The 20,910-nt window shown below is 39.1% G+C and overlaps 1 protein-coding gene across 1 annotated transcript; it reads left to right on the forward strand.

Moving 5' to 3' along the window:
* Positions 1-2,069: 2,069 nt before the first annotated feature.
* On the forward strand, positions 2,070-20,675 carry LOC140104052 (beta-1,3-galactosyltransferase 2-like). The gene is made up of 2 exons (XM_072127392.1): positions 2,070-2,100; positions 19,453-20,675. The coding sequence occupies exon 2, from the start codon at positions 19,512-19,514 to the stop codon at positions 20,652-20,654; it is 1,143 nt and encodes a 380-aa protein (XP_071983493.1). The 5' UTR covers positions 2,070-2,100; positions 19,453-19,511; the 3' UTR covers positions 20,655-20,675.
* Positions 20,676-20,910: the final 235 nt, after the last annotated feature.

Below are 20,910 nucleotides of genomic sequence, written 5' to 3' on the forward strand. Positions count from 1 at the left end.
TATGATACTATGATACTAAAACCATGACCTGAATGGGTGGTTCACTTGGATTGAAGCTATGATATAGTAAACCACCTAGCACAGAAAGGTGACATTGGGGGTCATTTACTAGAATCACTTTTTTCCGTCGGGTTTCCCGAATATTACCGATTTGCGCCGTTTTTCCCTGAATTGCCCCGGGACTTTGGCGCACACGATCGGATTGTGGCGCATCGGCGCCGGCATGCATGCAACAGAAATCGAGGACGTGGCCTTCGGAAAACCCGACAGATTTGGAAAAAACGCTGAAAGTGTCGCTTGACTCGTGCTTACCTGCACCCAGGATAGGATCGTGAACTCCGGAGAACTTCAGCGGACTTCAGCGCAGCAGCAACACCCAGAGGACATCTGGTGCACTACCTTAGTGAATCGCCAGAAGACCCGAATCCTCCTCTGAGAACGCACCGCTGGATCGTGACAGGACCGGGTAAGTAAATGTGCCCCTTTGTCTCTAGATAAGTTGTTAGCAAGGAGGTGCTGGGGATAGGGTTTTGGTGGACCCAAATTTGTTCAACATACCTAGGGCTCTTGTTATATACCTGTTTTCGATGATGTACAGTAACGGGTAACCTTGGGCTACAGGTTTAAGTTGCACCATGTGAATGAGAGGGGTTTTTTAATTTCATCCACTACTCTGCTACTTTAGTTCACAAATATTTTTAAAAAATTTTATTTTGATGCATTTTTGTTGGGGATTTCATTTTTCTCCATTTGCTTCTCTTTGAGGAGGAATGCTGTTAGTAGTAAAACACTAAGGCCCCTTCTGCACTTGCGAGTGTGTTGTGATGAACTTGCATCTCACAAGCAATGCATGCTGCCCCGCACGGCCTGGCACTGCAAACCGGACCTGAACTGACATGCTGAGTTCTGTTTCGGTTTGCAATGTTCGGGCCATGCGATCTAGGCAGCACGCGTTGCGAGTGTGATGCGAGTTCATCGCAGCACACTTGCGAGTGTAGAAGGGGCCTAAGAGTATTGTTTTCTTTATTTTCTTTTATTCCACTTAGGCTATAAAACAAAAGAAAACGGGCATGCAGAAACATCAAGAGTACAAAAAGGTCACAAAAATGTTTGTTAACGAATATCTAAAAGACATGCCATTATCTGCACACAGAAAAGTGTTTTTGGCAATACATTGTAGTACAGATATAGGCCCACATTCATTAAGCTGGTTGCCCATTTATTTATTAAGTGTCTGCACTAGTATTGTGTGCATGTCACAACACAATACTGTCCACAGAAAAGGTCGTTACAGCACGTATTTGCACCGCCTGCCACATTCCTATCTGAAGTCCGAGAGAAATGTGGCGGTAGCACTTTAACCTGTGTGCTCCAGAAATAATCTGGTGCCCACGATTAATGTTCTTCGGTTGCCTGCAGCGCACACTGCATTTCCCTGACTAATAATAAATGTGGGCCATAGTGACATCTGCTGATGAATCTTTAGAATAGACACCTTGACACAACCCTGTGAGTGTATAATGTGAGTGTACATGTACTGCCATTTATCCAGTTATTTCAGTTTTAATATTTTTATACTCTGTTTTATATCCTGTTCTGTGGGCTGTAATATTTTCTCACTAACTGGCAAACTGTATGATGAATGAATAAGTGTTTAACAGCTCTAGGTGTTGTAGCTCCACCTTTCTCTTTCTTCATTAAATATACATTCTGACTTACTTGTTCTCTTACTCAATATTGTACAAAGCATTATAAATCCCCCCTCCATAGACACCAGATTAATCCGCAAAATTGTGACCTGAATGGGTGGTTCGTTTGTATTGAAGCATTATCAGTAACATTATCAGTAACATTGTCTATAGAAAAGCTGTGTGGAAGGATAGTGCTGGGGAGAAACCAAATTTTTATATCCTGTTCTGTGGGCTGTTAGCTGTAATATTTTCTTACTTTAACAGGCAAACTGTATGATGAAGGAATAAGGGTTAAACAGCTCTAGGTGATGTAGCTCCACCTTTCTCTTTCCTCATTAAATATTACATTCTGACTTACTTGTTCTCTTACTCAATTTCTCTTCACTCTACCTATAGAACTGTGACGGCAGTAAGTAGACTTTGTTAAACTACCTTTTGTAGGCTGATTTACAATTTATTATATAATTGTTGAACAAATGCATAATGTGTTGTAAATAAGATTATATGGCTGTATACCAGTGTACCTTTTTCTTTATTGTAGAGAAACTACTTAAGAAATATTTTTTCACAAAAATACAGTAAATTACATTTTGTAGAATCCGCAGGAATAATTGACCTGCTACAGATTCAGACCAACAACATATATCATTTTATGCAGCATGTGTATTTATATAAACTCCATTCACTGTTGTCACTGTAAGGGCATGCATGCATGGTCTGGTATCACTGTAGATGTCCCGGTTTATGGAAGTCATTTGTTCATATTCTTATTCTTAGTAGTATTATATGAAGGAGTTATATAAACAGCATCTTCTGCAGTACACCATACCAACACTTTATGAAGCAATACAAGTATACATAACTTTTCCAGAAGTACCTTATTTTTAATATAAAGATACTTAATAAAAAGTAATTCTATTTCATTCCTTGGGGGATTTTCTATTTACAGATTTTATGTTTTGTTCGTTGTACATGGAAGCTGGAAAAAAATTCCAAATGTGGTAAAATTTACAAAAAACCTAGTTGCACCATATTCCTATGGGCTTTGTTTTTATATCTTTTCCTGTGCTGTCCAGATAGCACCTCCATTTAATTGTATAATTTTATTTTTTAAATTTTTTTTTAACTTTTACCTTTTTTTCTATTTCATGCCCCCTAGGGTACATTAAACCTAGGGGATCTGTTCACTTATACATTTTACTGCAATACAACTGTCTGAATGCCCAATGATAACCTTGCAGCTTTTATGGCAACCGATCAGGGTTGGGGATATGTATATGACCTACTTTAAAATCTATTTTTGAAGCCCAAATTTTCGGACATCACAGTTTCAGAGACTGGATCCTGGGGCAGAATGATACTGGTTGAGGTTTACTGTTTATTATGCTAAATATCTGTACAAAAAGTAAAAGTATGCTGCCATGGACCACTCATAGAGGGTTTGGGGTTCCATCTAGTTTTTTATCCCAACAGATATTATCACTATCCAGCGAGGAACCACCAGCCTTTACCCTTGTCAGAGACGTAACTACAGTAGTAGCAGCCATAGAAGCCGCTATGGGGCCCACAGTGTGAGGAGGCCACGGCATCTGGGGTATTGGATGTACGCTGTTTAAGTATGTGTGTGTTGTGTATATAATGTATGTGTGTGTGTGTGTGTGTGTATGCTGTATAAGAAATTGTATGTATGTGTGTATTTGCTGCATGTCTGCATATGTATGCAGTGTATATGTGTATATGTGATATGTGTATATGGTATGTATATGGTGATATGCTGTATGTATGTATGTATGTGGTGTGTGTATACTGTTTTTATGTTTATGCTGTATATGTATATATGGTGTGCATATGCCACGTATATACAAACTATATATCTAGGTATATTAATGTGTGTTTATATGAGCGTATAATAGGAATATTTTTTTAAGTAGGGAGGGGAGAATAATTCAGAAATCTGCTCTGGGGCCCAGTCTCTCCAACTTACACCCCTGTTCTTTGTGTTCCATAATTTACTAATGTGGCTGTTACGGCTGCCTCTATTGGTCCAATTTCACAGCCACACTAATCCTGCCTTGCTAATTATGTTTCATAGTGTTCTGCTACCATTATTACCACTACTGCCAGGCAGCTGCATAGCTATTATTTATCTTATGTTACTGTTACTGGAATTGGGAACTTTCAAAGGGAAAATATAATTTTCACCACAATAAGGCACACTGTCACCAACTCATGTAGTTGTAGGTGGATTTTTTTTTTTAAATAACTCAAGTTAGTTGTTAATCCCAAAAATGGGGCCATTATTGGACTACCTGTAAAACCCAATTCTTCTTTTGATGCCTCTGCTATATTCATTTAAGTTAGTAAAAATGCCACATTGCATTTTGTTATGTCACAGCCATACTGTATATTTACTCATATCCATAAACAAAATGTGTATAGCAAGAGGTAGGAGTTTACAGAAAGTGCCTTGTCCGTGTATAATGTACTCTGCTGCGATTCACTAAGATCATGCACCCGATATCCTGCATGTGTCGCTTCCCCGCTCAGGTCTGCCAGAGTTCACCTTCTTCTTCCTGCTGAATGTAAGTGCTTGATCTTGTGACATAATTTGAAAGTTAAATCCCTCGCTCAGTCCAAATTAGTCTGATCATCCGACAGCCCCCCCCCCCCATTTCTGTTGCATGAAAGTCAAAATCTGATCGCATGTGACACAATCCCCTGTTAAACACCTGTCACAGCCATGCAAAACCCAAAAATTTAGGAATGTCCAATGAAAGTGCGGCCGCTGCCCCTTAGTACACAAGCCCCAATGTCTTGAGGTTAAAGCTGCTCTAGGTGTCCAGTTACTCATTCTCATAGTAGTAAAAGAAGAAATGGTAAAACTGCATACCTTTCCTCTTAATACGGTTAAAATCCAGCAATTTTACAATTCACAATTTAAATTCAGCTACTGTGCAAATTGACAATTTCCACCTTAAATTTAGTGAATGTTTCATTATCAAATTTCAATTTTAAATACCCCCCGAATGCACAATTTGAAAATTGAGCATTCAAGTTTAAATGTGGCAAATGTTGAATTTGACTATTTTAAATTTAAACTCAGTGAATGTGTAAGTGCCAAATTTTAATTACAGCGAACATACATTTTAATTACTAAGTTTTAATTATGTAAATGTTGAATGATTTTCAATTTGATTTCAGCAACAATGTAAACACAATTTAAAAGTTAAATTCACTCTTTGAGAGATCACTCAAGCACTGACACAGCCAAGTCATGTGGGATCAGTTTTATTGATGATAGAGTAGTCCTACCAACCAGTTCCTGAGGAACTCCCCTCATGTTTAGTAAGGGGGTGAGGTTCAGGGCTCAGCACTTTTAACAAAGGTTGAGTGTGGAGAAGATAAACTCACGGAATGGTCTGCCAAGTAATTGGCCAATGCTTCAACTTCCTGTGGCCTACAGAATTTAACCTACAGGAGGTTCCCTACCTAAGTACGCTCAACTCACAAACGACCCCTAGTTAAAGGGGTATTCTCGCCTGGGCATTCACATTCAGTTTCACTAATCTTCCATTTATAAACATTTCTTCAATTAGATGTTATTAAAAAAAATGTTCCTGTGTGAAGATAATTTCTCATAAATGTAGTCATTCTGTCCCTTAGAAACGAGATGGCTTCCTCGGTTACGACCACGTCACACTCTGGCAGCGGTGGCCAGACATGAGCTATTGAGTCCTGTCTGACCTCCTGGATTCAGCAATCATTACCACAGGATGGCTGTGGGTCATGTAGTAACTCCCAGACATTTCATATACAAAAACCTTTTGTTTCTTTGTGCAATCCCTCCAGCAGACGTGGCCGTATCCGAGGAAGCTATCTCGTTTCTAAGGGACAAAATGACTACATTTATGAGAAATTATCTTCACACATGAACATATTTTTTAATAACATCTAATTGAAGAAATGTTTATGTATGGCAGATTCATCAAACTTAATGTGAGTGCCCAGATGAGAATACCCCTTTAATGACGGACCCCTCTGCCCACTGTGACCTCTGGTGAAGCTCTCTAGATGCTTTACTACAGTCCCAGACTGCAATGATAAGCTGTAAGGTGTCTGTAATGACGTTTTATTGATAATCCTTGGTCCAGTTACAACAAAAAATGTAAAAGCCCAATTGTCACTGGGGCAAAAAAATTTTTTGTCTGGATCTACAATTATAAAATATACAGTTTCATCTTACATACAAATTCAGCTTCAGAACAAACCTAAGAAACCTATCTTGTACGTAACCTGGGGACTACATGTATTCTACCAGCAGCATCAGCACCACCAGCAGTAGCACCACGGCCACTTCTTCTCCCTGTACATAGTAGCAGCAGCAGTACCACCACCTTAATTCCCGCTTTCCTCATTTGAATACACCTGCAGTATACAGATTGAGTGAACACGGTCATAGTTATTTAAAAAATTACATATGTAATCAACACCATTTTTGCAATTTTGTGATACATAAAAAAAATTACACATATAGATATATGACACTGTTGTATAACAAAAATCAATTGCAGTGAGCATTTACTATATGTGCAGGTTTGTGATACTTTTGCAGAAAACTGCAATATGCAATACTGCAAAATGACCATGCTTGCAGCGAAAATGTACATGGATGTTTGCAATATAGAAGCAGAAAACTGACACTGCTACTTTGCAAAAAACATGGTTGCAGATAAAGATACTGCAGCAGGAGTGCTGCTGTTTCTGTACATAATGATGAAGGGACAGTTATAAGGTTCTCTCAAGAGATGGGCAAATTTGTCAAAATTCGATTCGACCAGGTTCGCCAAATTTTTTGAAAAAATTTGATTCGACCCAAATCGAAACATGTCAAATTAAGTTAAAAACCAGGTATTTTCTGGCTGCAGAGAGCCTGTAGGGTGTTGTAGAACATTGTGCCATGCTTAAATATGCATAGGGAGCGTGATTTAGTCTTCAAGTAATTATGTGTTTTAGTATGACACGCACATGACAGAAGCCGCTCTTAGAATCGCTTCACTCTTCAATTTCATGGGCACTTACAGGGGCCCATGAAACGCATCCTGACATGGTAACGTCTGTGCCAGCTCGAAAGGACTGAGCTGAGGGCCAAAAAAACTATAACATCAAAGAGTGCACTCTTTTAACACTGACATCAGATAATTCCATAGATTACTACAGAACCTGTTCTATTAAATGCGGATACATGTAGAACCCCCGCAAAAGAGTGGAGAGGGTGTCGACAGTAATTTTGCACTGACGTCACTGATCATTTTGCCATTCTTTTCCTCTGCCAGTGTCCGCTTTCAATTGTTCAATAATCCATCATCAGTATTGCTAAAGCCAAAAACAAACAAGAGTTGATCCAGAACATGACCAGTAAATGGGATATTTGCATGTCCTCTGTGTTCTGTATCCACTCCTGCTTTTGGCTACCAATCCTGAAGCTTTTCATATCTGTGACAGATGAAATGAAGGGGAAAACCAAACATAGTGGCAACATCATGGAGTGGTGAAGGGTGAAAACAGCATTATGAAAATCACAGAGTGTTCCAGGGAGACAGTGATCGGTGGGCAGCAGCATGAGTAGGTTGCAGTGTGGCACAATGACAAAGTGTGGAGGTGGCAGCAGCAGCAGGAGGTCGCAGAGTGGCACAATGACAAATTCTGGAGCTGGCAGCCACATGGTAGGCCACATAGTGGCACAATGACAAATTATGGAGGTGGCAGCAACGTGGCAGGCCGCAGAGTGGCACAATGACAAAGTGTGGAGGTGGCAGCAGCAGCAGCATGAGATCAGAGAGTAGCACAATGACAAATTCTGGAGGTGGCAGCAGCAGCATGAGGTCAGAGAGTGGCACAATGACAAATTCTGGAGCTGGCAGCAACATGGTAGGCCACATAATGGCACAATGACAAAGTATGGAGGTGGCAGCAGCAGCAGCATGAGGTCAGAGAGTGGCACGATGACAAATTCTTTAGGTGGCAGCAACATGGGAGGCCACAGTGTGGCAAAATGGGAAAGTTTGAAATGAATTTTAAGTTTGAAATGAATTTGAAGTCGAAATTTTTAATTTAAATTTGAAGTCGAAATTTTTAATTTAAATTTGAATTTGAAGATTAGAGACGCCACATGCATTGTTCATTACAATTTCCCTGAAAATATTATGTCTTTGCCAAAAAAAAAATTGCAATTTGGGGTATACAGATCCCCCAAAACAGACACCATGGGATTGGAGCAAAAATCACTCCAGAAACTATGTGGATTTTGCACAGAGTTCTTGCTATTAACTTCAGCAACAAAAAAGAACTGCAATTTGGGGTATACAGATCCCCCAAAACGTACAGCCTGTAAGTGGAGCAAAAATCACTCCAGAAACTACCATATATACTCGAGTATAAGCCGACCCAAATATAAGCCGAGACCTTCTAATTTTACCACCAAAAACTGGGAAAACCTATTGACTTGAGTATAAGCCGAGGGTGGGAAATGGATTGGTCACAGACCACTGCCCAGCCTGCCCCCAGTGGTGTACAGCACTGCCCAGCCTGCCCCCAGTAGTATACAGCACTGCCCAGCCTGCCCCCAGTAGTATACAGCACTGCCCAGCCTGCCCCCAGTAGTATACAGCACTGCCCAGCCTGCCCCCAGTAGTATGCAGCACTGCCCAGCCTGCCCCCAGTAGTATGCAGCACAGCCCAGCCTGCCCCCAGTAGTATACAGCACTGCCCAGCCTGCCCCCAGTAGTATACAGCACTGCCCAGCCTGCCCCCAGTAGTATACAGCACAGCCCAGCCTGCCCACAGTAGTATACAGCCCAGCATTAAAAAAAAAAACTTATATACTCACCCTCCGGTGGCCCCGATCTGCAGCGCTGCTCCCCTGATGTCCGCGCGGGTCCTCTTCTGGCTTCCGCGCCTGCCTTCCGTACATCACGCTGGGCGCCGCCATTGCTCTCTCCCGATGTACAGAAGACGGGCGCGGAAGCCAGAAGAGGACCCGCGCGGACATCGGGGGAGCAGCGCTGCAGATCGGGGCCACCGGAGGGTGAGTATATAAGTTTAGTATTTTTTAAGTATTTTTTAAGTGACTTGTGACTCGTATATAAGCCGAGGGGACGTTTTTCAGCACATTTTTTTATTTTTTGAGTCTTCTTCGATTCGCCCATCTCTAATTCTCTCCTTTTCACATTGCCCTGAAACTGGAAAGTATTTTCTCTGTCCCTCACAGCTATATATCTCTATCCATCTGCCCTGAAAAGGGCAATTCTGAAATTTAGGACACCCTATTTTTTCCCTCACTGTCCCTCCAGTGCACCCAATCCCTCTTTATCTTCTCTTTGTAATGGAGCTGGGACATATGACCCTGATTGTTATACAGCAGGATCACATGTCACCAATCCTCTATGGGCATGGCTGTTGTTGTCACAGGGTTATACTCTGCTTCATTGGCTGCTCAGCTGTCAATCAAGCAACATTCTGTGCAGTTTTATGGCCAAATAATAAAGTAGGACCCGTAGTTTTGAATAAACTTCAGTACCGGGTTCGTGACCATGAACTCCCCAAATATGGAATAGACCCAAATTTAGAGGTTCAGACCCACTCATCACTACTCATGCTTCAGAAAAAAAACATCAGATCAGTTGAAATGCGATCTGTATATTCTTTCATTTCATGTTAACAAGTTATTTTTCACAAATTAGCATTTGAAGTGATGGATTATCTGGGCACATTGCAAAAGCAAATACTGAGAAAACAATAGTAACAATAGGAATAGGAGCATGCCGATTATATTGAAACCCATGATCCATAAAAATACATAATACATTTACTTCTTACAATCTATGAAAATTTCACAGCTTTCAGCCTCCTGTATACTCCTAACACTTAACACACGTTATGAGTTCTGAGGTGATAGATGTACCCTTCCAGTAGAGCTTAGTTCACACTTATTTACTAGGTCAAACATTCTAGATCATAGGAGATGCAAATAAATGTAGCCACAGAAGCTTTATTTGCCAAGTACCAGGCCTTTCGGGCTCAGAAATATTGGCCAACTAGAATAATTAATGACCCCCCCACACACACACATACAAAAAGCCCTACCTGCTTACTTGATCCACCCTAAACTGTGGCTAGCAACTAGGAGTCAGTCCCTCTCTACTCCAAAGTCCAAAACACAGACAAACAGATGAAAAGAGTCGACAGAGCCAGGTCACAGCAAATAAGGCAACAATTCCCTAGACAGCAGAGAGGTCAGGAAATAAGAAATCAAATATACAAATATCAAAGCAAGAACAGAGCTGATAAGAAACTTCTTAAATCAGCACTGAATTAAAAGTGAAAAGGACACCTGAGTGAAGTTGGCCCCCCACCTTGTTCAAATCAAACAAAATTGGTGTCAAACGTTTGTGCTACGTTTGTGCAGCAGAAATTTTCGTTTGTGCCGCTATCGTTTTTAAGATTTTAATGAAAGTTTCCAGAGGTCATCAGAGGTCAACCAGCCCCCCCATGTTGCCCAAATCAAACAAAACTGGGACTGAACAATTCTGCTACATTTGTGCTAGTTCGTGCTGCTCAAATTTTTGTTTGTGCTGCTTTTGTTTTGAATATATGAACAAAAAATGAAAGCTCAAAAGTTCAAGCAGCCCCCCCACATTAACCGAATCAAACATTAGTGCTACGTTTGTGCTGGTTTGTGCAGCAAAAATTTTCGTTTGTGCCGCTATCATTTTTAATATATTCATACTTTTTTGCAGAGGTCATCAGAGTTCATTTATTCCAAAGTACAATGTGTTTGCTAGCTCCCCCTGGTGATCAAACCAGGGAAGTGTCACTAGGTTTGTTTTTTACCAGTTCATCCTAAACACCTCAAACACCTGAACATACCTTAAAAATTATAGCAGCACAAACAAAAAATTTTGCTGCACAAACCAGCACAAACGTAGCACTAACGTTTGACACCAGTTTTGTTTGATTTGGTTAATGTGGGGGGGCTGCTTGAACTTTTGAACTTTCATTTTTTGTTCATATATTCAAAACAAAAGCAGCACAAACAAAAATTTGCGCAGCACAAACCAGCACAAACGTAGCAGAATTGTTCGGCACCAGTTTTGTTTGATTTGGGCAATGTGGGGGGGGGCTGGTTGACCTCTGATGACCTCTGGAAACTTTCATTAAAATTTCTAAAACGATAGTGGCACAAACAAAAATTTCTGCTGCACAAACCAGCACAAATGTAGCACAAATGTTTGACACCAATTTTGTTTGATTTGAACAAGGTGGGGGGGCCAACTTCACTCAGGTGAAAAGGACTGATAAGTGATCTCAAAGCACCATTCTCCAAGAAGTTTTGGCCAGAGTTCAGAGATCCAGAAAGACTGAAACAGGTGTGATGCTATATCAATCAAAGCAGCACAACAAGTGTTCACACTACAGAAAATAAGCGAGACAAAATCAGCATCTCTTCAGTCACATATTATGGAACAAGCATGGCACTGGCACAAATGTTACAGTGTCTTTTTATTTCATTATGTTTGTAACTCTTTTAACCATTTCCTCACCAGGCATTTCTGTAAATTTTGTCACATTATTTGCCAGAGCAATTTTTTACAATTTTGACATATACAAATTAAACTGAACTTACAGTATAAAGAAGAATTACAGCATAATAATTATACTAAACATGAACACACCTTATATTTTCAGAAAGCAGATACTTGCACCATTTACAAAATTGCATTAAAGAGTTTATGGACATTGGCACCTTCATGCAATGTAAAATTTTATTAAAGTGCCTGATAGTAAAAAATGTGCCCAAAGTGGAAATTAATTAGATTTACTTAAGATACTAAAACAAAACCATATTACAATCTAAAAATATGCTTAAATATAAATAATGCATAAAGTAAGACTCCTATTCTTTCAAATAAACACCTCCACACAACTTTTTGTCAGAAAATAGAACATTTGAAAGCTAGAAAATTGTAATGTTTTTTAAAATTTTACCCCAATAAAAATGACCAATCAGCAAAATTACACTACTGATATAAACTACAATGTGTCACGAGAAAACAATCTCAAAATCATTTAGATACGTTAAAGTGTTAAAAAGTTATTTAAGAAGCGAAGAGACACTGGTCAGATTTCCAAAAACAGGCTGAGCCTTAACGTGCATCCTTGGGGTTTTTAAAAGAAAGTATACTTTCCTAAAAACAATAAGATGTGAGGAGTTCATACATACCCTGCAGGTATATAATCACCAAAATGCAGCAAAGGGAATGTTAAATACATAGGGGGTGCAAGCAACTTTTGCAGAATATTGCACAGAGCATCAGATATATTATTGCACACTCCCTTATACAACAGTAACCCAAATATAAAACTATATATCCACTGTTTATTCACTGTACACCCCAAATGACGTCTTAATATGTTAATAATGCTTTTATTCCTGCATTTTAAAAAAAATCTTCATTTTGCCATCTTCTAGTGCTAATAACTTTTTTATACTTTGGTGTACAGAGCTATGGGTGGTGTTATTTTTTCCAACTTTTGATTACATTTTCACTGCTACCATTTTGAGGACGGTACGGCCATTTGATGACTTTTTATTGAATTTTTATATTTTAAAAATGGCAAAAAAGTGGTATTTTTGACTTTGGATGCTATTTTCAGGGTTAAACTCCGGGAAAAACATTATTATATTTTGATTGGACATTATGGGAAGAAGCAATACCTTCATGTTAATTTTTTTTTAACTTTTTTTTTTTTTTTTTTAGTATTTTTCAAACTCCCTAGGGTACTTTAACATATTGCACTATGGCAAAACATAGGAATTTTCCACACCATCTTTTACAATGTGCAAATCACACACTATAATTGACGGTTAAAACAATACAGCTTCGGGTTCTTGTATGACCTAAGGCTGCCATGGATTTAAATGCCTCAGACAGCTTTGCCAGAGGCATTTACAGGGTTAACAACTGCGGTCAGTGCTTAGCCCATGGGCCCTCTCCATACACCTGCAGCCAGCATGTGATATATAGTCATTAATTTCTCCAGTTCTCTGGCACCTAGAAACAAAAAGTTATATTCATATCCGAAGTTATAGCCCCCTGAAGAGAGGACACATGCCATAACTGTGCCTTTGCATATTTAACCTTCAATCAAAAGATTTGTTGCTCTCTATGCGGTCCCATACCACCATGTGGAAAACTTTAAGTTAACATTTGCCTCTTTTACGCTTGTAGGTAGTGCGTGTCTAGATTCACTTGTGCTGCATCTGAAGTGATGTGTGTCTCGGCATACTGGTAGAGTGCCAGGAGTAGTCAACCGTAGGCCATAACAACAGGTGGTGGCAGTGATATTAGTTTGGATGTTTGATGTTTGCATGTGTAAGTGGGAAGGCTCTTTACAGTAACCTTTATAGCAACACGTGCAGTAGGTCACATTACAAGTGGTGTGCCTCTGATGGGATCCTTTTCATGAGCACACATTTTTGAGCCAAATGCAATACTGAATTGAAGATTGGAGATCGCAAGGGAGAAGTCATTACTGTACTTCTGTAATAGAAACACAGCAGCATATTTTGCATGAATGCCACTGCTGCATAAAAACACTTAAAACTGGATAATCTGTGTGGTAGGAATTGAAACTATTTTTTTAATATTTACAACTTTTTCCTTAAAATTCAATGGGGAAGATGTTGTGTATGCCAGAAAACTGGAATAATTTGCACCTGAATTGTGCGGTACATTTACTGAAGATGTTAGACCCTGTTCAGGCTGTTTTCTTCCTCCTCTGAAAAGGACTTGTCCTTGGTAACTGTGGGGCATGAATGGACAGAAAACCGTCTGAGCACTAAAAAATTCAATATTGGTATGCAGCAAACAAGACCAACTAACAGAAGGTGCATAGTACGACTTGTAAGATATATCAGTGTGTGTTTCACACGTATGGCAAACTTTATGTCAGGGTACAACAGCGAGTCACCTCCTGATCTCACAGATCCACAATCAATACAAGCAATTAGTACCACATTTTCTCTGCTTTCCGCAGGTAAATACTTTAATTTTGTGCAAAAACTTTTTCCACAAAACATTTTCATCTTGCGATCAGCAAATACATGGAGAAAAACTTTAGGGTGCTCATCTTAGTCCATGCATCCATAAACTTTCTGCTTTTCAGGCAGATAGTTATAAAGTTACTTGAGTGCTACGACTTACATTTGCCAAATGTCTGCTTTATATTGGCATGGCTTTTTATGCATCTTCTCTTTTCTAGTGTGTTAGGAGGTTCAGAATTTTGGGTGCAATTTTTCTCATTTTTTTTTAATCGCCAAAACCCTTATTTAGAGGCACCTGCTCAGCTTTAAGTGACTTTGTGAGGCATAAATAGCAGTAAAACCCCATAAATTATGCTATTTTAGAAACTACACCTCTCAATGTGTGAAAAAAATCAATTTAAAGAAGTATGTTAACCATTAAGATGTTTCACAGGGGTTAAAACAAAATGGAGGTGTAATTTACAAGTTGTAATTTTATTTTAGACAATACATTAATTTTGGACAAAAAAATAAACGTTCAGAAAGTATTTAATGACAACAAAACTCCACAAAGTTTAATAAATATTTTCTCCCAAGTATGAGGATGCCCCATGTGTTCTGGTAAACTGTTGTATGGGCACACGGCTGGGCATAGAAGGGAAGGAGGCGCCATTCAGAGCAGATCTGCATTGTCACATTTTAAAGGCTATAAAATGTTTATTTTTTTGTAATTTGGAGATATGGGGTATTATTTTTTTTGTGGCTGAGATCCATTTTTCAGGTACATCATTTAAGTGGGGGTTCAATAGCTAATAAACAGATTTTTATTAACTCTTTCTTGGTGCTGGTTAAAAAAAATAATTAATTATTGTTTATGGTTTTTAAAAAAAATTTCCCGGACGTTCACCTTAACATAAAAATAATGTGTTATCTTTATTCTATGGGTCATCATAATTACGGCGATACCCCATTTATTTAGCTTTTTTATGGTTAATTTATTTTGCAGAATATAGAACTCATTTTGCTTGTATTTGCATAACCATGTATTAATGGGCATAACATTTATATTTTTTTGTTTACAGAGCTACAGAGTTTTAGAGCTTATTTTTTGCAGGACAGGCTATACATTTTCTTGGTCGAGGTACATGGTCGGGGTACATACCCTGACATGTACCCCGACCAAGACCCCGACCCCGACTTTTTGATCTCTTTTTATGCTGTTTGTATTAGGTCAGATGTGAAAATGTCATAATTGTTGTGTGTTTTTTACAGCGTTTACTGTACAGGTTTAATACTGAAACTGACAGTTTCATAATATATTAAATGATGAAATGCTCTGCAGCTTTTGATGCCCAATTTCTCCCGAGTGTACTGATACCCCATATTTGGTGGTATACTGCTGTATGGGTGCACGGGCGGGCATAGAACTAAAGCAGCGCCATTCACAGCAGATTTGTATTGTTACATTGTACTAGCTATAAATTTTAAATTTTTGGTAACGCGAACATATGAGGGCTTATTATTTGCAGGATGAGATACAATGTATAGATAATTAATTTTGAGGGTCTATAGATTATTCATGAGATTTTATTACCTATTTCACGGAGACCCGAAGAGGAGCTGAAGATGAGTGGAAGAATCCGAAGAGGACCGAAGGACCAGAGGCGGCACCGGAGCATCGGAGACAGAAGAGGACTTACGGGGGACGTCGGAAAGGTGAGTACAGTGTTATTTTTTTTTCCTACTACAGGGGCTGGGCAGGCTGTATACTACATGGGCTGGGCAGGCTGTATACTACAGGGGCTGGGCAGGATGTATACTACAGGGGCTGGGCAGGCTGTATACTACAGGGGCTGGGCAGGCTGTATATTACTGGGGCTGAGCAGGCTGTATACTACAGGGGCTGGATATATGCTACAGGGGCTAGCAGACTATATAGTACAGGGGGCTGGCAGACTATGTACTGGGAGGCTGTGACCAATGCATTTCCCACTCTCGGCTTATACTTGAGTCAATAGGTTTTCCCAGTTTATTGTGTTGAAATTAGGGGTGTCGGCTTATACTCGAGTATATACGGTATTTGAGGAAATCACATTTTTTTTACTATCAACAACTTTTCAGGGCCATAACTTCAGTATTTTTCTGTTGTCAGATCTGGTTGAGGGCTTATTTTTTGTAAAAAGAGTTGTTCTTTGCAGTTTTATCACATTAGGGAACGTAACTTTTTTTGATCACTTTTTAGAACATTTTTTGCGATGGTGTTTGATAAAAATTGTATATTTCGGGAAGTTTTTCGTGTTTTTTTTTACGCTGTTCACCGAGCGCATTCAATATTGATTTTGATTTATTGTGCAGATGAATACGGACACAGTGATACCAAATATGTACATGTTTTATATGCTTTATTTGCTTTTTATGTGTAACTGGGGATATTATGGGACTTATAATTATGGGAATTATTTATTTAATTATTATTATAAAATGACTTAATCTTTTTTTTTTACTTTTTTACATTTTCCACCTTTTGCTGCGCATGCTCAGTTACATACAGCCAGGTCAGGAGGGATCAGATCCCCCAGTAAGCTTACCAGGGGAGGGGGGGTCCAATCCACAGCGGACATACTTACATGTCTTAAGATTATGCATGTGTGAAATTTCGTTTTAAATAGTAAAAGACGGAGTATAACATCAGTGGGAAAACAATGGAAGATGATGGGGCAGATTTACTTACCCGGTCCAATCGCGATTCGGGTCCGGCCGGGATTCACTAAGGCAGTTCCTTCGCCGTCCACCAGGTGGCGCTGCTGTGCTGAAGAGCATCGGAACACACTGGAGTTCACCGGCTCGGGCTGAGTGAAGGTAAGTGCAAGCTCCGCGACACATTTTCCATTTTAAATGCGGCGTTTTTTCTGAATACGTCGGGTTTTCGTTCGGCCTCGCCCACCGATTTCCGTCGCGCGCATGCCGGCGCCGATGCGCCACAATCCAATCGCGTGCGCCAAAATCCCGGGGCAATACAGGGAAAATATTCGGGTAACACGTGGGGAAAACATGAATCGGGCCCTTAGTAAATGACCCCCGATAAATTGACTGCCAAGGCAAATAAAATTATGGCATGTGTCAAGAGAGGTTTTGGAATGCCAGTGGTTCTTAGTCACAGGGTGACATTATGAACCGGCACTCAGATGTTTCATGTGATAGCGAATTCCTTTCTTTAGTATTCTTGTTTTAATATGAGCTAAAATTTGATTGTAAAATTAACCCCTGGCCACCAAAGCCTCTTTTCAACGTCCTGACTCATTCTACTTTTTCATATCTGACAAGTGTCAAGATAAGTGGTTTTACCCTTGAAACGCTTTCTAGTTTATTTTGAGAATGTTTTCTCGTAACACATTATATTTCATGTCAGTTGAAACGTTTTAATGATGTTTTGCATTTTGGTGATGTTTTGCATTTATTTATAGATAAAGGGCTATCTGGCGAAAATTTGGAAACATTCTTAATTTTCAAAACACCAAAATAACCTGATAAATAACATTTACTAAATGTCTGCTTTATGTTGACATGGTTTTTTATGTGTCCTCTCATTTTTGTAGATGCATTAGTTGCAATTTTACACATTTTCATAAAAAACGCAAAACCATACCTAGAGACTTAATAGTAAAACCCCATAAATTACACCATTAAAGAAACTGCTCCCCTTAAGGTATGTAAAACAATGTAACCTTTTAATTGTTTTACAGGGCTTAAAATAAAATTGGATGTAATTTTGAAATTGTAATTTTTTGGCTAAATGAATGTACCAAAACGCTCCACATATGTATGAGCACATGCCGTGACATTGAAGGGAAGGCATGCCATTCAGAGCAGATTTGAATTGTCATTATTTGAAGGCTACACAATCATTATTTTTTGACAATTGGACACATAAGGGTTAATTCTCTGTGCGATAAGATGCAATTTACAAATACTTCATTCTAGTGGGTCTTTAGCTTGTTGATGAAATTTTATTAAAGCAAACTTGTCAGCAGGAGACCCATTCGCCCCCTGGTAGTGGCTAAAGCAAAGCAGTTTCCCCCCCACCCTTGGGAAACCGCTCCTATGTGTGTCCTTTTCAAATTTATAAAACTGGGCCTCACCGATCATATCGCCTCACCTGGGTCTCACCCAGCATATTGTCCCCCTGCGGAACTCATCAATTTTTGATTCGGCCGCTGTCATCAACTCTCGCTGACTGCGTCAGGCATTCTCGCACCTGCACGGTCAGTATCCTGCAGAATGTGCGGCCGGATATGCACAGATAAATCGAAGCCAGCCCCACGGTCTCCGCATTCTACTCAGCCACTTCACTTCTCTACTGTACTCAGCCACTTCACTAGGCATAGAGTAGCACATGTGCAGATGAATTCTGAGACCGTGCAGCCGGCTGCACTTCATCTGCGCATGTCCGACCTGCACATTCTGCATGATGCTGACCGCGGAGGTGCGAGAATGCCTGACACAAGTCCAATAATATTTCCGATTTATTGTACAGATTGTTACCAAATATGTGGGGTTTTTTTGTGATTTTGTACTTAATTACAGGAATATAGGGAATAGTAGTGTTTAGGGTACTTAAACACTACTATTATTGGATTCATTATTTTTATTAAAACAACTGCAACATTCCCCACCGGGGCCTAGCCTTTTCTGGGGACCCCAGCCAGGGCCCAGAATACCGGAGTGGCTGGCAGTTGCGGCCTAGGGCATGCTAATGTCTCCGTTTCTGATCTATTATCAAAGTTTTCATTTACCAATCAAATTTTAACCTAGGAGAATACTAAAGAAAAGAATTTGTTTCCTATAACTACCACATGAGACTTCTGGGCACCAGTTCCTCATGTGAGCCTGTGTCTTGGAACCACTGGTTATCCGAATGACGTTGGCAACACAAGTCTCACTAAGTGTGTATGTCTTCAACAGTGTTGTGCCTGTTTGCACAACCTGTTAAGGTGAGCCCCACCATATTGTTTTAAACAATGTAGATATATAAAGTGTTAATTGCACTATTGAGCGCTTTTCTCCTGTTTATATACCTGTTTAAATATTTTCAATGTATCAAGAGATCCATACGGTATCATTTTGTCCTTATATAGTTCACTAGTCAGAGCACACATCAAATTTTGTGTATAATAATGGGCAGCAGCAGTATTTATAAAGGATATGGTTAAACTAATATGGGTACAAAGCATTAAAATTTCTAAAGGAATGGGTTATGAAACTTTACTCAGTATGGATAAAATAAAGCTAAGGGTTATGTATATATACTTTCTATTTAACACTGTACACCGAGGCCTGTTAAAAGGACATCCTCTACACCTAGTGGAAAGTTTATTTCACCAAAGTCATGTAAGAGCAGTGAGACTGTGGAACTTGCCGCCACTGGATGTTTACTGACAGGTAGAAGAGGGGGCAGAAAAAGTTTTTCGTTATCCAGGGATTAATTCTGAAATGAACATTGAAGTCAGAAAGGAATACCACCACCACAGGTAGATTGGCATCAATCAAGTGCATTTTTTTCTTCCTTTGGAACAACATAGTAGGATTATACAGTTTGCTTTTCAACCTAATCTTCTGTAATGCACTAATGGTACTCTACATCCAGTAATATTAATATGGTATAACATTTATATTTTTCAGATGGTGGCATAGACCATAATGATCAATGGTCTGAAGTAAATGGTCGGAAATTTTCTAACATGATTCTCTGTAAAAAGTCAAAGTGCACCAAATTTGCATTTCAACTGCTTTTGTTCTTTTTAGCTCTTTTGACTTTGTTTTGGTTGATTTTAAGTGATACAGTTTGGAGTCCATTGAGTATAGTAGTTCCAGTTAATAGTTTACGACGTAAGATTCAAAATTTCTCATGGAACTTTCAGGAAAATAATACAATTAAAAATCATTTCAGGTATACAACAAAAGTGAAAGACTTCTACATAGAAAAATCATATAATGAATCAAGAAATCCTTCATTTACTACAACAGCTATCACTAATATATCTAATGGTAAAAAAAATACACAACCGCAATATGAATATATTATCAATGAACCTGATAAATGCAAAGAACATTCTCCATTTTTGGTTCTGCTTATAACTGTAGAAAGATGGCAACGAGAAGCTCGTCAAGCCATAAGGAATACATGGGGGAAAGAGGAGCTTTTGCCTGGAGTCAAGATACTTCGGTTATTTTTCCTAGGTAAAGACCCCAATCTAAATAATGATTCTAAACAGGCTATTTTAAAGGAAAGTCAAGAATTCCATGATATTATCCAACAAGATTACATGGACACATACAACAACCTTACTATTAAAGTACTCATGGGCTTGAATTGGATAACCACATACTGCCCCCATGCCTTGTATATAATGAAGACAGATAGTGACATGTTTGTTAACCCTGAATATTTGGTCAATGAGCTTCTGAAACCAAATCAGCCACCAAAGACAAATTATTTCACTGGATATTTAATGATAAATGCTTCACCTATTCGCAACCTTGACAGTAAGTGGTATGTGTCACCAGAAGTATATCCTGAAGAAAAATATCCTCCATTTTGTTCTGGGACTGGATATGTTCTCTCAGGAGACCTGTCCCACAAAATAGTCAAAATCTATCCACACATCAGATGGATACACCTTGAGGATGTGTTTATTGGATTATGTCTTGATAAAATAGGAGTTCAACCTGTGGCTCCTCCAAAAAACTCTGATTTTAATGCCTGGAGAGTCACATATTCAGACTGTGTATACCACAGACTTGTTACATCACACGGAGTGAGTCCTGGGGAGATACTTCATTATTGGAATAATTTACAAAAAAATAAAAATATATGTGTGTAAATAGCCATTTATAAGCTCAAACACCAACATCTTTCTAATGTGAACATTTTATCATATACATTCTTATCTTTACACTTTTCCTATCATTGTTAAAGGGTAACTGTAAACTATAAAAACTTTTGCCCAACTCTGTACTACGCCAAAATAAGCAATTCTCTAATTATGCTCATTAGGTATATGCAGCCCTTTGTCAGCTAGCAGGCTAGAAGCTAGTAGTACCTTATCTCTCTGGCTGTCTGGCTTGGTTAGATTGCCA

This window comes from Engystomops pustulosus, chromosome 10, assembly GCF_040894005.1.
Source record: "Engystomops pustulosus chromosome 10, aEngPut4.maternal, whole genome shotgun sequence".
NCBI classification, from domain to species: Eukaryota; Metazoa; Chordata; class Amphibia; order Anura; family Leptodactylidae; genus Engystomops; species Engystomops pustulosus.